The sequence below is a fragment of the Schistocerca nitens genome, chromosome 9 (assembly GCF_023898315.1).
Source record: "Schistocerca nitens isolate TAMUIC-IGC-003100 chromosome 9, iqSchNite1.1, whole genome shotgun sequence".
In the NCBI taxonomy this organism is placed as follows: Eukaryota; Metazoa; Arthropoda; class Insecta; order Orthoptera; family Acrididae; genus Schistocerca; species Schistocerca nitens.
Window position 1 is genome coordinate 276,911,942 of NC_064622.1, and position 16,935 is coordinate 276,928,876.

Below are 16,935 nucleotides of genomic sequence, written 5' to 3' on the forward strand. Positions count from 1 at the left end.
TTTTCTCGTGAATAGGAGCAGTAACATGTGGCCAAGCATTGCCACAAAGAAGTTTGACATTGTCAGCTTTACTGTTTTATTTATCATGAAGGAGATAATGCAACTTAACCAAAGTTTTAATGTAGGCTGCAGCATTTGTAGTGGTCCTGTGTTCAGCAAAACCCACCGCTAATACACCATGCATATCCCAGAACATTGTCACAAGCACTTTCCTGGCAGACTGAATTGCTCTGAATTTTTTTCATACATACTGGCCCAGATCACAGAATAAATAGACTGACTGTCCTTTACAGTGGAACAGTCAACTGCATATATAGTTTTTCCATCAGACAACAGGTGCCACAGGCAGAGCTATGATGGTCACTGACTTATACATGTCACGGAGCTAGTAATGCTATTTCTACAGTGAAGTGTTTGAGGATGGATTTGTTGGCATTTAGCAGAAGGCCAGTGCACTGCAAGCCGAGTGCATTTACCCCAAAGCTGACTGTAATTGAAGAATGAAAGTCACCAATTAACTTTTGTAATTCTACAGTCAAAAATTATTTCTGCTGTAGGGATACTTCTTACAGTTATGTGTGGAATAAATAAATGAAATGAATGGAAAGTGGATGCTTATAAACATTTCCACTGATGCAGTGCTTGTGTGCAAGTTGCACTGCCATAAAGGCTTTCTGATAAATTGTCACATTTATGCAGTTTCATGGTTTACACATTTGTCACCCTGGATTATGGGGGTAAAAGTATCTCCATGTGCTATATTACACTAAAAGCTCTCACATTCTTCTCAACTTCTTAGAATTTTGTGCCAATGCTAGTATAAACAAAGAATAGGTAACTGTCAGAAGCCAACTGGTTTTCAGTTCGAAGTCCTGTAGAACATTTGTTACACGTGTCTCAGTAATTTGTTTCTTGCTTCACTCTTTACTGTTGGTAATCACTTGCCAATAATATCATAGTGATTCTTGGTGATTCCTGTTTATCAGATGTTAGGAACAGTATGAATAAATTTATCTGAATATAAGCAATCATCCATGAGCTGCAGTGCTACACAATTGTGGATGGTCCAACTACACAGGCACCCACCACTGTTTTGTTTCCTGTGTTTTACATCCGACTGCTCCTGCCTGACATTAAAATGAACATCTACAACACCACACGCTGATTTCACTGCACCATATAAAAATTAAAATGATGAGTAATATGTGCAGACAGCTCATTACAACTGCTATTCAAGTAAATGATTTGAGCACAGTTCCTGTAGTAAGTACAATGTGAGTACAATTGTGTGTCTGTCCTGACACTATCAACATTAGCCTCTATTGTGCATAGTGGATGTATTGGCATTAGCTAAATTATAATGACCCTAATTTTTCTCACTTAGGCAGTAAACAAGCTTAAGAAACAGTTTTGGCTTCCTTTGTAACTATTTCTTTAGCCATTCTTAACCACAACCACATTTTGCATCTGATTACAATTGGATGTAAATGACTGTAATTTCATCTATGCACTGAACATCTGTGTATTCAAAAATGCTATTAAAAAAATTGTTGTGATACTTTAAACATCTTCAATATACTGTCAACACATCTACTACGGTCACGAACAGTACTGTTTTGCTCAGATTAAACACGTTATCGCCTTTGAGTTAAATGGGGCAGAATGATGAAGGAAATACAATGAACTGGATTAGTGTAGTGTACTGATTTTTTATTTGTCACTTCAACACAATGTAAGCAAACCACATAGCTTTTCATATCTTAAGTTCTGAAAAAGTTTTACGAAACTTGTCTTTGAATATAGTTCTGCAACTTTAACATAATTTGCATTTAGCAAATTGATTTAAAATCCTCAGTTAAAGAAAAATTCTTCCCAACAAGCCAAAGTTAGGAAACAGGGGCTATGTCTGGAGAATACGGTTGGTGGAGAGATAATGCAAAGCCCAATCCATGCACTTTCACCACTGCCATCACTGATGTGTGGAATGATGCATTATCCTGGTGAAACAGCACATTTTTGCATGAGGACCTTGGTCTTTCTTCAGCCAAAAGCTTCAAACTATCCAACAATGCAGCATGATAGGGTGCAGTTATGATTCTGCCTTTTTCCAAGTAATCTAGGAGGATTATTCCTTGGGAATCTGAAAAAACAGTGGCCATCAACTTACCAACTGACAAAATGGTCTTTGCCTTCTTTGGTGCACTTTCACCAGCCTTGGTCCATTGATCTGACAGCCATTTTGACTCTGGTGTGAAATGATGGAGCAGGTTCCGACAGCAGTCACAAATCGGTGCAAGAAGTCTTGAACATAGTGATTAGACACAGCCAGACATGAATGAAATGTTGTGTTGAATGCACTTTTAGTTGACTGTGAGCATTTGCAGCACCCGCCTCACATACAGCTTCTTCATAGGCACTTCTTCTAGCAGGACATTATGCACTCACTTAGCTGACATGCCTACAGTCTCAGCAATATCAGGAATTTTTATTCAGTGCCCTTGCATTACCATATTATGGATTTTGTCGATGGTTTCCTATGTGGCCGATACAGACACCTTTATGCTGACATCACTGAAATTCTTGGTATGATCCTCGGAATAGTCAAGCTTACCAACCATTAAGATACAACAAAAATTCTTTTGTGTGAATTTACCAGACTCATCAAACCACCCTCGTAACTGTCTCTCAGAGAAAATGCAAACTATATATTCATATTTCATTAATAACCTTGATAGTTTAAGCAGCGTTAGCTTTATAAAAAGTAGTTTTTCGTCAAGGGTTTGCAAACAGATCTCTCTACTTTCAAACTTTTTGCACTACTTTAAATACTTTCATTTTCAGATCGTTACATAAATTAGCATGCATACAAGAGGCTGTTCTACATTACATATCAGTCCTTAAATTCTGAGAATGTTGTGTCTATGCCTGGTTGATACTAAGCAAACAAACATTAGCGCAAACCGCATTCTCTCATCTGTAAATGGTAGGTAAGTTTGAGCAAATGACATTCAGTCATGTTTGAGTCATAGTTCACTCACTATCCACAATGCTTCCAATTTTTTAGAAAATGTTCAGAATCAACCAATTTTCAATTTCTTCCTTTAAGGTAACTTTTTTGCTTTTTAAGTGAAACAGATCCTGTCTAAAATGTTATTTTCCCTTTAGTGAAAGAAACAACTTAACAGTGAATGCATTATTTCAATGTTTGCAAGTGTTTGCATAATGAAATTCTCATTCTGTCATGTTCCTTCCATTAATTATCATGTAAATGCTCATCAGACAGACACCGCATAATAGAAGAAATGGCAGAGAGCACTAATGAATTGCTTCCTTGAGCCTGGTTTTCACCAGAGCGAGGTGTAAATGGTGGGTAAGAAAATATTCCATCATGTTCAATTCGCATTCATGTGCTGGTGGTCAGCTAGTTGCTGGTCTTTTAGTGAAGCATCAAAGGAAACTCGTGTCTTCTCTGCTTTGGTGCTAGCATTTTCCACTGTTTTGTTTGTGAACAGCTTTTTGGTGATTAATCAGCTATTAATGCTCTGATTTTAAATTTCCTCCTCGAGTGTAATGAGGAACAGGTGAAAAGCTTCAACTGATGTATGTGCAAAGATTCAGAGTTATGCTAAACAAGGCTGGAGCTGCAATTCAGCATTAAGTGTGCTATCTTGACACAATTCGCAATTGCATAAGAATTCAGACACCTACATACTTATTTAACTACTCCTTTTTGCTTTCTTCATCAAAAGCAGCACGCACAATAATCATTCCTCTACATAAAAGATTCACATCTTTTTTATAACTAGTGCTGTTATTGTGTGAAATGTGAGAGGGTTATTAAAAAAAAATATGTACAGTTAGCAGGTTTGGCAAGTTATGCTCGCCCTCTTGTGTTCTCTCCTGTGAACAGTGGTGATCTGTCTAAATGCTAGTTCACTTTTGTTCACTTCCATATGCTGCTTTGTATACCAGGCTTTACGCTAGTTCACTCACGTTCACTTTCTTTCACTGTAGTATGTACCAGGCTTTAGAACAATGAAATGATTTCATATGATGATTTTTCCTTAACTAGGAACAACAGTCATAATATACCTTTAAATACAATAATTGCCACCATTAATCAGACTAAGTTTTTATCATTCATTTGTTTTACTATCGAAGTTTCAGCTGTGGAGCTATTTTAAGGTGCAATGTCACAACTAAATACTACTACTTAAACTGTATTGTTTATTAAATGTTTTTACGTTATGCCTTGCACTTCATTAGCCATATGTTTCATAGGTTTCAATTTTCACCCTGCACTTGAAAATGTCCTTACAGCTGAAATCGCAACAGTGAAATAAATGTCAAATGGCAGCAATGATTTCAGTTAAAAGTATCATATGGCTTTTGTGCAGCATGTACAGTTGCCGCATTATATAATCATGTAATTTCAATAAAATTTGAGCAGTATTGAGTCAAAATCCACTTCTGAAATCTTTCTTCATCTTTGACGGGAAACCTGAATTTTCTAGTTCATGACTTGTCTGCCTGTTCCTTCCATGATTGATGTACTAGCAGGTACTTGATAAGGTAACTTGATCTGCTAGTGACGCAGAAATTAGCCAGTATAAAGTGACTTGCGGCTGCTTGCAGTCGGCCAAGGTTGCCACAAATTTCATTGAGTGGAGTGCCATCTAGCAGTTGATGCCACAAGTAAGGCTGTCACTGCCTGGTGGCTGTTCCCTGATGAGGGTTGCCTGCCAGATCACACACTCAGTCAATCTGTATTTTGTGTGATCTGGGGTACTGGAGAACCAGCATGTTTTCACTCCATTGAAGCCTGCTTGGTTTCTGACATGTAGTGGTATGCTCACGACTCATCAGTGACAATTCCCTTCAGAAAGTCATGCCCTCCTGCGGCATAATGTGTTAAGTGATCCAACCTTGTCATCATTCACTGGCGCTTCTGGTTGTCTGTCAGGTTCTTAGGCACCAACAAGCACTAACTTCATGAGATTTCAACATGTCATGAACAATAGCGTACACCACACGATAGGAAATATTGAACTGCTGTGATAATGTTCGCAGTTTCACATGCCAGTCATTCAAAACTGCTGCCTCAATAGCTCCAACATTTCACAGGGTTGCAGCTATTACCAGCTGCCAGACTGGGCAAATCATTAAGGTTCACACGGCCCTCTTGGAAGAATGCACATCACCTATAGACACTGCTGAGGTCCATACAGTTATCCCCTTTGCGAATTTCACTTGATTTATGCCTTTTGGCCTACAAATATTGAACTACACTTCGCTGCTCTTCACAAATGGATGGCGGTAACAAGTGTGCCATGTATGTTTTGTAGCCCAGGCTTCTCTTGCTAGAGTTGCAAATGAAATAAAAACACCCTCTGCAGCAAAAATTTCAAACTGTATCATCATGAAATTTCAACATTCCAGCTGCAATACCATGAGAGAAAAAAAATTATTGAGTAAGACTTTCCGATCTTGCCTTGTATTACACTGTTGTAAACTTATACAGACACCACACACAATTAAACAGCATACGGCTCCATGGCCTGCCTAAAGAGCCCACACACACTGGCACAGATGGCACAGCAAGTGCTGCACCATGTGCCAAACAGCTGTATATAAGCCAGCACACCAGGGCTCTTGCCAGACTAATGTTTATTCAACAGATGTACGCTCCATGCTAGACTGTGCATTAATGTACTTCTTGATTAAGTGTGTTAAGCACTAAGTACTACTTCATTCGGTGTCTTAGCATATCCCTCAAGTGGAAACTGAATAAAGTTACGGTCTGAAATTCTGATACTGTGTTTGTGCAACATTACAATACACACCATTCAGATTATCTGTAATTACAAGCAGTTTCTAGAATGTTAAACCACTAACACAAACATGGTAGCCCTGACAATCAGATGCCATTGGTAGGAGGAGGAGATAAGAATCAATGAACTACAGAATTAAAATAAAGCTTAATGAAGAGCATCTACAAAGAAGGGAGCAGAACATTTTCTGTATAACTCAACATTATAAAATGGATTTGGAATGCAAAAATTAACTCACATGCAACAGAAGTTTGTGAACACTGATGAAAACATCGGCAGTGCTTGTGCAAATATGCTACCAGCTTTTTTTTTCTTTTTTAATGCTAATTTTCATTGCAATACTGAAGATGCCGTATTTCTTTTTTACCTATTCACTGAAGTTTCTGACTTTCCTGTGCTTAACTGTGTCTGTCTAAATAAAGTTTTATTAGAGTGTGCATGACTGGTGGAGATTTGCACCACACTGCCTGTCAGGTATAAGATTTAAATTGTTTCATATTATATCTAATTTTCCTTGTAAATTGATTTTGTAATTCTTTTTAATAATTATTTATTGTATAAAGTTTAATTATATATTGGGATGCACCAAAAATTAACTTTATTTTGTAAAAATTAGTTTAACTCTCAATAAATTTATCACACAATATGAAAATGGGTATTATTCGATTACAGTATATAATTTCCTCTTCAGGCTCAGATGTGGTATGGGCCTAACAGATGAGGCAACAGAAAAACTTCTTTCTACAACTAATGAACATCTTAATCAAGTTTGTCTGAACTCATCAGATGATGAAGAGGAAATTATAATTCAAGATGATGTAATTCATAATTTGGATTCTGCACATGATTTCAGTGACAATGAATCTGATTTAGAAGACCATGCTAATTTTTTTGTGAGGACAGATGGTATCACTCTGGGGCAAAAATTCCATACAAAGGTCAGTAAAAAACACTGAAAAAGAATATCCCAAAAATTTTTCCTGGTCCAAAAGGGAACACCAGGGGTTCGAGGTCAGAGAAGCAATGTGTCTCACTCATGATAGATGATAACATGATTGATGAAGTAATTACATGTACTAACTTATATATAATGCAGAGCACAGCTGACCCTAATTATTCCACATACAGTAACCACAGAGAAGTAACGAAAGGGAAAATTATGGCACTATTGGATTTACTCTATATTGGGGAAGGAGAGGGGGGGAGGGGAGGGAGCAAAATAAGCTAGCACCCACAAGAAAAACCCTTGATTTACACAAAATTCTTCACGTTACTACAACCCTAGTGAATATATAACAACTATGAAAAGCTAGAACAATTCCAAGGCAGATGCAGCTTCATGTCTTACGTCCCAAACAAACCTGTCAAGTTTGGCATGAAAAATTGTATGTGATGCTTGTGAAGCTGAAACTTTCTGTACTTACAACTTACAAGACTGCTTTGGGAAACAATCATATGGGCCTCTGTCAATCAAATAAACCCACTCATGTTCCAAACAGATTGACAGAGCCAGTTTCAGGATCACACACTCGTTAACATTCTCTCTCCTACAGAAAAGTATCATTACTATTGGTATACTGCCTAAAAATAAAATAAAAGTGCCTAGACAGTTTCTATCACACAATCAGCATGCAGTTGCTTGTACCATTTAACATTTGTGCCTTTCAAAAAGCTTTAACTCTTGTCTCACATGTTCCAAAAAAAAAAAAAATTGTTGCTACTTTCAACAGTGCATGGTGGAGCTTGGATGAAAAGAAAGGGAAGCCTATGATAATTTTTGATTATAATATGACAAAAGGAGAAGCAGACACAGCGGATGAGTTATGTGGCACATACAGCATTTCCAAGTGACAAGTGACAAGGAAATGACCATTGGCTTTGTTTTAAGCATTACTCAACATAGCAACAATAAATGCATTCATAATTTACAAAGCCAATCATCAAAATGAACCAGTCAGTACAAGAACATTTTTGAAGAATTTAGCTAATCAGATGAAGAAACCATACCTAATTAACCTAATTATTGAATCAACTACTGTGTCACTGCCACTACACTTGAAGACTTTTTGAGGAGATGTAGCCCACAAGAGTGGGAGCTAAAAGAACTTCATCAGCAAGGAAGAGAGGAAAATGTGCACTTTGTGGAGGAGCTAAGAACAAATTTACATCTACAAAATTCAGTACCTGTCATTGTTTTGTGTGTGCAGATCACTAACACCACAATTCTATGTCAGAGTCGTGAATTTGGAAGCAAATACCATTATTATGAATAAAATCAATGTATGTGACAAAATGTGTAAGAAGTAAATATATATTTCTGTTCATTTCATGGGTTAGATGGTTTTGTCACACGCAGGCCTACTGAAAATTATAATAGTTCTGTTTTTCTTAGCAGTAAATACTATGACCTTCAGTTACATTCAAGAAAGAGTAGGCAGGCTCAGTTGCAAAATGGTTTTCTATTTACTTCATTTGTGATGCATTTCCCTATCACAGGAGCATCATCAGACATCTGGGGGAAAAACAAGTTTTCTCAGTACAAATTTATGAGCCAGGAATAAACTATAAAGCTGCATAGTCACTTAAATAAAGCTGATTTCTGGCTCATAAATTTGTACTGAAGAAACTTTTTTTCTTCTTCAAGATGTCTGATGATGTTCTTTTGAGAATGAAGTGCATCACAAATTAACAAATAAAAAACCATTTTGCAACTGTAACTGCCTGTTTCTTCTTGAACATCTCAAGATATTGCTGTACCATTAGAGAAAAGATGGAGTGGTGTGATTTTTTGTTACATTTTCTGCTTTATTGTGTTTTGAAATTTACTTAAGTATCTTATATGTAAAGATTACTGTTCAATCTCAAAATAATGTTACATTTCTTTTCTTTATAGGCCTAAAATAATTTTTGTAACAATGCAGACACCATTAAATGTTAAGTGTCTACCTTTATACTAAACATTTTTATGACAATGTTCAGTTTTTAGCTACTGTCTAGGTTTATAATTCAGAAAATGCAGTGGTACCAAATCTGCACCACACTGCTGTCAAAAGTCTTAATAATTGGTGCCACTGCATGAACATTAAATACAATGACTAAAAAGGCATAATTATTATGATCACAAGCTAGGCAGGCTTTAATATTTCAGGAAAGAAATGTGTTTTTGCCTACCTGAAACATTTCACTAGGAGAGCAAATGGAGTTAGTTTCCTGTAATTAACATACAACACAATATAAAAATTAAAAACATTCTTCTAGTTAGAAGGGAAGGAAACAAAACAAAACTGTCACTTTATTTCCCCTTCCTCCTGACACCAATCCCAGTGCTTAGTGTAATTTTGTTTATCAGGTACATAACATTGACATTTCTTTCCTGTATTCTGGTTGGCTAAATATGTGTGATTTGTAAGGACGTATGTAGCAGGACTACAACATCACAAGCTAACATCAAAAAGCTACAGGATAAATGCAATAGCTTCCAATCACAACTTCCATTTTTTACCATCGGGCTGTTTGAGGCCAGGAGTCATCGATCTCAAGAAATCATCTGGTGTCATGTAGATTTCATGATTTTCTCCACTGGGATGAACCACCTGGAGGGTAGCAAAATAACGAAACACCTTGTCCGGAGTGGAGTACTGCCGTATGCGATTCTCATATTCCATAATCTGCAGACACATCAAGGCAGGGAGGAACCGTGGGTTGGTTAGGAAGCCAGAAAGCAAAATCAGTCAAGTTTAGTATTTGCTGAACTTCAGTAAATAAGCTATGAAGGTAAGTCACAACACAGGATGAAAACTCATATACAGCAGTTAAAAACACCACTTACTGGCATCCAAAAGTGTCATTACATGCCACACAAAATTCCACATTATGTTTGCTTTGGACACAAATAGATCTGTACTTTTCACATAATTCAAAATCATTTTCCTTCAAGTAGACACAAATATATAACAGTTTTAAAGGGGGAGGGGGAGGAGAAACTGTTTTCTGGAAAAGAATACACAAAATAAAACACAATGTTTACAATGATACCTCTTTATAGTTAATCACTGTAGGAATGGACCCATAAATTTTCTTGAGAGTCCTTTATGACGCTGATGCAATACTGCTTGATTCTTTTAACTACCAATAAACTTCATTATTCTGCAGTTCCTGCAAGTAACCCATGAAATGGGTATATGAAGAGTTGACAGAAGGTACAGGTGAACCGAACAACTAGCACAGATATTTCTGTAACACCCACCTATTCATCATAAATTAGCACCAGAAATAGTCATTTGTTCACAGGAAATCAAATGATTATACAATAGTCTCCTGAGTGCTAGATTGTTTGTTGTGACATCTCTTTATGGTGTAGTATTACGTAATTAATAATAGCAGAAGTACAGAAACAGCAGAACGTTTTAAGTGTAGAAAGAAATACTTGTAAATGCAACCACAAATTACTCATATTCAAACTTCATTTCTGAAATAATGTTTCATTCTACTTAAGGAGATAGATGCAAGGAAGAACAAAAGCATGCCCAATTTTCTGTGTTTAATGTTCATTAGTAGACTAGACAAAACTCTGTGCAGAACACCCAGATACTTTCTAAACTGTAAAACATTATCCATTTATTAGGTATTGCAATCATTCATGTCTTTAGCTGTTATGAATTTATACTGCGAAGGCTGAAATGTGACTGTAATAAAAAAAAAATACCAAGCAAAATCACAAACTACAATGGCATTACCCATCACTCACTATGGAATGCAGCTACAATATTTATGGAGCAAACTACCAACAAAACAAGCTTTGTGAATCCCCAGGTTTTGGCTACATCAACTTGATAAACATTTAGTATAACAAGAATGCATACATGCACACTACATAATACAATTCCGTGGCCACACATTTTCAATAAAGCAAAAATAACACAAACCACAGAGATTTTAATGTAACACCAAGAGGTATAATTACATTCAATGACTGGAACAGAAGATTGAGGTGTAGTTTAGTTGCTGCTTAGTAAAGTGCATTTTCTTTTTCTTTTCTTCGTACTGTTCCCCTTCAATAACAGTAAAGATGAGAAAGATAAGCAGCATTTATTTATATCTGCCCTAAATTAGGAATCACCACAATTTCTATTTTCTAAATTACTGGAACTCATGTCGTCATGTCATCATTGTGTACCTACTTTTTGCCACATTTTGTAAATGAATTATAGTTTGTACCCCAATGAACACTTTGCCTTATGGAACCCAAACTGCCAAAACAAACAATGGTTCAGTTCCAGAGTAGTTCCAGCAGGACATGTTTCAGCTCTCATGTACTGCTGGAGAGAGAATTCCTAAAAATTTGTGACACACTTAAAAAATGGCAGTAGTAACTCATTATGAAGTTTGATGAATGTTAATTTTGCATCAATGAAATCAAAAAGAAAGGTTGGTTCCCCAGTATCTCAAAAGTCAATTTCTTTCTCTGGAATACTGAAGACTATATTTATATTCTCCAATTAGTCACAATGTTTTTGTGACTCTGCTGTGGGGCTAGACAAAGAGTGAGGTATAGAAAATAAGGCATGGAAAAGAGCAGGTGAAACATACTCCACATCTTACAAGTTATACTATTACTTGCAGTATCAGACAACTGTCTTTACTTGCAGAATCAAACAACTGTCTAGGCAGACCCCCCACCCATTCATTCATTCAAAATAAGCAGAAAAAACTATTATCTCAATATCTAAAGTAAATCTGGGAGAGAAAGGATGAATTAAATATGGGAGCATGTTCATGACGCCTAATTCATGGGGCTTTCTGAGAATATTTCCCTCTGAAGTAGTTGTTTTATTATTATCGTCATCATCATCATCATCTGCATCACCACCACCACCACCACCACCACCACACACATTATTTACAATAATAAACACGGCAAATGTGTTCAACAGCTTGGATTTCTTATTTTAACATAAGTCAGACACTTCCCAACCATCTAGAACAGTGTGATGTATAGGTGGAGAATTCGTGCAGATCCCAGTAAAGTGGCTTTTTGTAGTTGGCAGATGGATATTTTATCAATACCAATGGTTTTCAAGAACCCACTAAAATCTTATGGTGCTGTTCCCATGTGTTGAAAACCACTGGGACCACCGCTTTTACTGGTTTACACCAGAGTTGCTGTAGTTCAATTTTCAATTCCCCATATCAGCTTTTAAGAGTTGTTTTTTTCACTGATGGTGCTATCACTGATATGGCAATGTCAATGATCCCTCCTCCTTCACTTCTCCATAGTTGTGATGTCTGGTGTTACTGCTGTTGTTGTTATTATTACACACGTTACAGGACTTATCAGACCACGCGTTACATTCATAACTACTTGTTCTTTCTGTTCTTCCAGTACTCCTCCATTCGTTCACTAAAGGCTCTCTTCCTTTCTTCCGTGCACGGGCTTTAGGTGCTGTTTTCTCTGACATCACTTTTCCCATTGTACACCTTGTATCTATAGATGCCTTTGTCCACGACATCTACTGAATCATCTGAGCTCTTTCCAGCTCAATTTTGACTTTTGTCATCCACAGTGTAGTGGTCTTGAGTCTCTGGATGTACCTGAGGATTCTGTTAGTGAGTCTGGTCTGTGGGAGTCTGTTTATGTGTCCATAAAACTTTGGTCACCTCTTTCTAATGTCGGCTGCAATGTTGGAGAACTTCTCTGGGGTGTCCCTGGAGTGAAGCCTATATCCATCGTCCATGAGTTTTGGCCCAATAATTTTCCTAATGATTTTTCTTTCTTGTGTGAGAATGTTCTCAAGGTCGGCCTTTGTGTGTAGCATCAGTGTCTCACTGATGTATAGCACTTCAGGTTTAATTACAGTGTTGTAGTGATGAATTTTGGCGCAGGTGGACAAACATTTCTTGTTGTACATACCTTGTGTTCTGTATAAGGCTCTCTTCATTTTCAATAACCTAGTGTTCTGGGCAATTTTCTCCTTTCCTGTTGGTTCGAGTACTTCACCTAGGTACTTAAAAGTGTGTGATCCTGTTGATCTTGCCATACTTTGTGTTCAAATTTGGAATGTTCAATTTCGTGCAGAAGAACTCAGTTTTCTGGAAATAAATCTGTAGTCCTACTTTTTCTGTGCACTCTTTGAGTACTTCCATCAGTCTGATTGATGTAGTTTTATTATCTATGAATAGTGCCAGATAATCTGTGAAGGCTAGACAGCCGACTTCCAGCTTGTCCTTGGGTCGTCCAAGTCACACTGGCTTCCAATGGCCTTGTATTTGCGGCTCTTTCTCCCATTCCTTGATGACCTTATCTAGCACTAGGTGCAGCTCTTTCTCCCATTCCTTGATGACCTTATCTAGCACTAGATTGAAGAGGAGCGGTGAGAGTCCGTCACCTTGGCGAACGCCTGTCTTGATCTCAAAGGGTTTGCAGACTTCCCCCTTGAACTTCACCTTGGATATCGTGTCTGTCAGTGTCTGATCAGTCACAGTGTCTTGCTGTCCAAACCTTGTTCATGTAGAATGTTGAACAATGACTGGTGGTTGATGGAGTCATCTGCCTTCTTGATGTCAACAAAGGTGCATATGACTGGAATGTTCCTGAGGGCTTTGATTTTCAGGGTAGTCTCCAGATTGAAGATTTGTTCTGCACAGGAGCGACCAGGGTGGAAGCCTGCCTGGTACTCGCCAATCTTATGTTCCAGTTGGTTCCGTGTTCTTTGGAGTCGGCACACTGAGAGTACCTTGCATGTGACTTGTATTTGTGAGATTCCCCTGTAATTGTTCACATCTGTGGGGTCACCCTTTTTGTGCAGAGGGTGGATCAGTGCACATTTCCAGTCGTCTGGCAACTTTTCTGATGTCCATACGCCTGTGATGATCTGTGTGAGTTCTCCGAGTGAGTTTGGTCTGAGGTTTTTCAGTAGTTCGGCCACTATGCTGTCTTCACCAGATGTCCTGTTGTTTTTGAGGCTGAGGATGTGCCTGTGGACTTCCTCTTGTGTCGGGGGTAGTGAGTCTGTGTGTCTGTCTGTAGGTTCTTCCTCTGGAAATCTCTCTGTGGGTTCTGGACAGTTGAGAAGTTCTGAGAAGTACTGTGCCAGCACCTTACAGTTCTCCTTATCCGTCAGTGCCAATTATCCATCACTATTTCTAAAGCTGAGGTTCGGTGGTGCGTATCCTCAGATGTGCCCTGCAAACGTCTTGTAGAAGTCTCTTGCGTTGTAGTTACAGAAATTGTCCTCTATAGCTGTTCCTTCAGGTATTTCCTCTTGGATTGTCTAATAATTTTTGCTGTTATCTTTTGTGTTTCGTTGAACAACTGTAAATTTTCTGAGGACTTGTTACTATTTTATTTCTGGTATGCCAATTTACTGGTGACGAGTGCATTCTCACAATCAGTGTCCCACCATGGGTGCTCAGTGTTCTTCTTCAGAGGAATGAGGGCTTGTGCTTTTTCTGTGATTTTTTTTTGTGGAAGTTTTTCCAGTTGTTTTTCCCAAGCCTCTTTCACTCCAGAGTCAGAGCTTTTTTTGTGTCAAATTTCAGTAGGGGAGTTTTCTTACAGAAAATTCTCTTGGGGCTGAACTTGACTTTGATGCGTGTTAGGTAATAGTCAGAATCAATGTTGTGTTGTCTCCCCTGCGTACCTGTACATCATGGATCTCTTTCTGTCCTGGGTGCGTGATTGCCACACGGTCTATTATTATTGCAGTGACACAATATCTCCAGAACCTACAGTCTAAATTATTAATGATCTTAATAACTTACAAGTACAGCCCACAACTCACCAATTAGTAAAGACGTTTGGTCATCAAAAGCCACAAAAACAAAACTGACAACTGACTAAAAAGCATAACAGCACTGCAGTTCTCCAGCTTGGCTAGAGTGAGGGGTTGTATTGGGTGGAATCAGAGAGAACAAGGCCCATTGGGGCACCTTGAAGCATGATGTTTGCCAATGATGTTGTAATCTCTGAACCCACCCAGGAGGCACTTCACTTCAAGACAAGCTTGAACAGTGGAGAGCTATAGAGGAAAGGGGAATGAGAATTAGCAGGATGAAAACACGAGTATATGTGTACCAAGGATGCCAAAGATACATATATTAACCTGCAAGGAGAACAACTGACGCTGGTCAAGAAATCTAAATACCTAGGGTCTTACATGCAAAGTGATGGAGGACTGGAGGCCAAAATACAGCACAGAATAAATTGTGGATGGATGAACTGGAGGAAACTGAAGCAGACTCCTGTGTGATAAGAAGGTTAGCTGCAGAATGAAAGGAAAGCTTTACAAGTTTGTGGTGAGGCCTGTGATGCTGTATAGCGTAGAAACTTGGCCAATTATTAAAGCCCAAGAGAAAAAGATAGAAGTGGCAGAAATAATAATGTTAAGGTGGATGAGTGTGGTGACACAAAAGGATAGACTAAGGAATGAGTACATCAGGAGAACAGTGGATGACTCAGAGAAGAAGCACTGGATAGGCATTTATGGAAGAGAAGGATCCAGCAAAGCAATGCCGACCCCACATCATGATGATAATGATGATACAGCACACTGGGGGCTGGAGGGAGGGTTAGGAAAGGGTGGCTGATGGCTGCAAGTGAGAGGCTGAAGGTGCATGGCATAGGAATGTGGCACAGGCACCTGCACCTGTGAGTTCATGTAATGCATGATGATGATGATGATGATGATGTAGAGGAGTGACTTTAGAGGGGAAGACTGAACAGCAGAAGGGGAGACTGAACAGAGGAAGGGGGGACTGAACAGAGGAAGGGGAGACTGTAAGGATTAGGGTGTATGCGCAGTAGGAGTGAAGTTAGGGCCCTAGGGCAGGAGTGGAAGTGGGTATGGGGGCATTGGGGATTCAGAGACTGATGCCAAGAGGAGTACGGAATCAAAGGATGCGTTGCAACTGTTCTCAATCTCTGCAAGACCCTGCCCCACAGCCATCTCTACTTCTGCCCTGGATCCTACGTTCAACTCAGTCGACAACTGTGTACGTGTGCATGTAAAAAGGATTCATTCAAACGCTAGCAATGTTTTCAGTCTTGTTTGTATGCTTTTCAATGACTCAACACCTATACTATTCAGTGAGTTGTAATCTTCACTCCATCAACTATTTACATTCCACCATGACTTTACATTGCCATATTTATTAATGTAACGATGTTCCTAGATTTTATAGCTGACACTCCGCCAGGTGACTGCCCACACAACAGTTTTCCCTTCATAGGTGTGAAGTGAAATATTAAAACAATAAATTGCGAAAATATAGTTGTTCAAAAGTTTCAATGCTGAATAATTTCCACAAATCCAAAACTACAGGGTGCAGCAAAATAACATCCCTTATTTAAAGTTCAAATAAAAAAACAGAGGGGCCAAAACAAAGAACCTGCATTAACATGAACAATGTCTATGGAGTGGGAAGTTTTGTTTACATGCACTTTGACAGCTAAATACTGGCATAGTAATATTAAAACAATGAAGACTGAATAGGACATTGAAAAAACAGAACTGATCTTCAATTAGTGTAAATTGTAATCCATAATGAATTATAAACATGTTGTGGATGAGCGAAGAGCATGTTACACTGTTGAATAACTTCTGTTAGACAGTCATTCCACTGTTCCTGCAATGTGTGCTTATGGAGACACTTGCTGATTTCCCTTTATGGGACAGTTCCATCTCAGAAAACAGTTAGCTTATGGTTAGCAAACTTTGGAACTAGTGGTGACATGATTAAAAAAAGAGGAGGAAGTCCAAGCAATGTTCGAAATACAGAAAACATTAACACAGTACGGTGCTCGTTTTAACAGTCTCCAAAGAGATCAGCTTGGGAACATGCTAGAGCTCTTCATTTCTCTCATCCAAGTGAGGGTAAAATTTTTCAACAGGACTTGCACTTTCATCTCTACAACATGTTCGTTATTCAACAATTGTTTGAAGGTGATTATGACAATCACATAAGATCGTGTGCAAATATCCTTGGAAGTAAGCTTGAAGATGCTGCAGTCCTTTACAGTGATGAAGCACATTTTTATTGATTGTGACATGTTAACTGTCAAAATTTCCAGTATCTGAGTGGATGGAAACCTCATGAGCTGCATGAA

General features: G+C 38.3%; 1 protein-coding gene across 4 annotated transcripts in view; it reads right to left on the reverse strand.

The window, feature by feature from the left end:
* LOC126202895 (calcium uptake protein 1 homolog, mitochondrial) overlaps positions 1-16,935 on the reverse strand; it is a 236,704-nt gene that overhangs the window by 144,576 nt on the left and 75,193 nt on the right. For 2 of the 4 annotated variants that reach the window (XM_049936971.1, XM_049936969.1), the window contains exon 4: positions 9,334-9,499. The exons of the other annotated variants lie outside the window; for them this stretch is intronic. In XM_049936971.1, the coding sequence (XP_049792928.1) occupies positions 9,334-9,499 (166 nt within the window). The remainder of the gene's footprint in view (positions 1-9,333; positions 9,500-16,935) is intronic. 4 annotated transcript variants of the gene reach the window in all.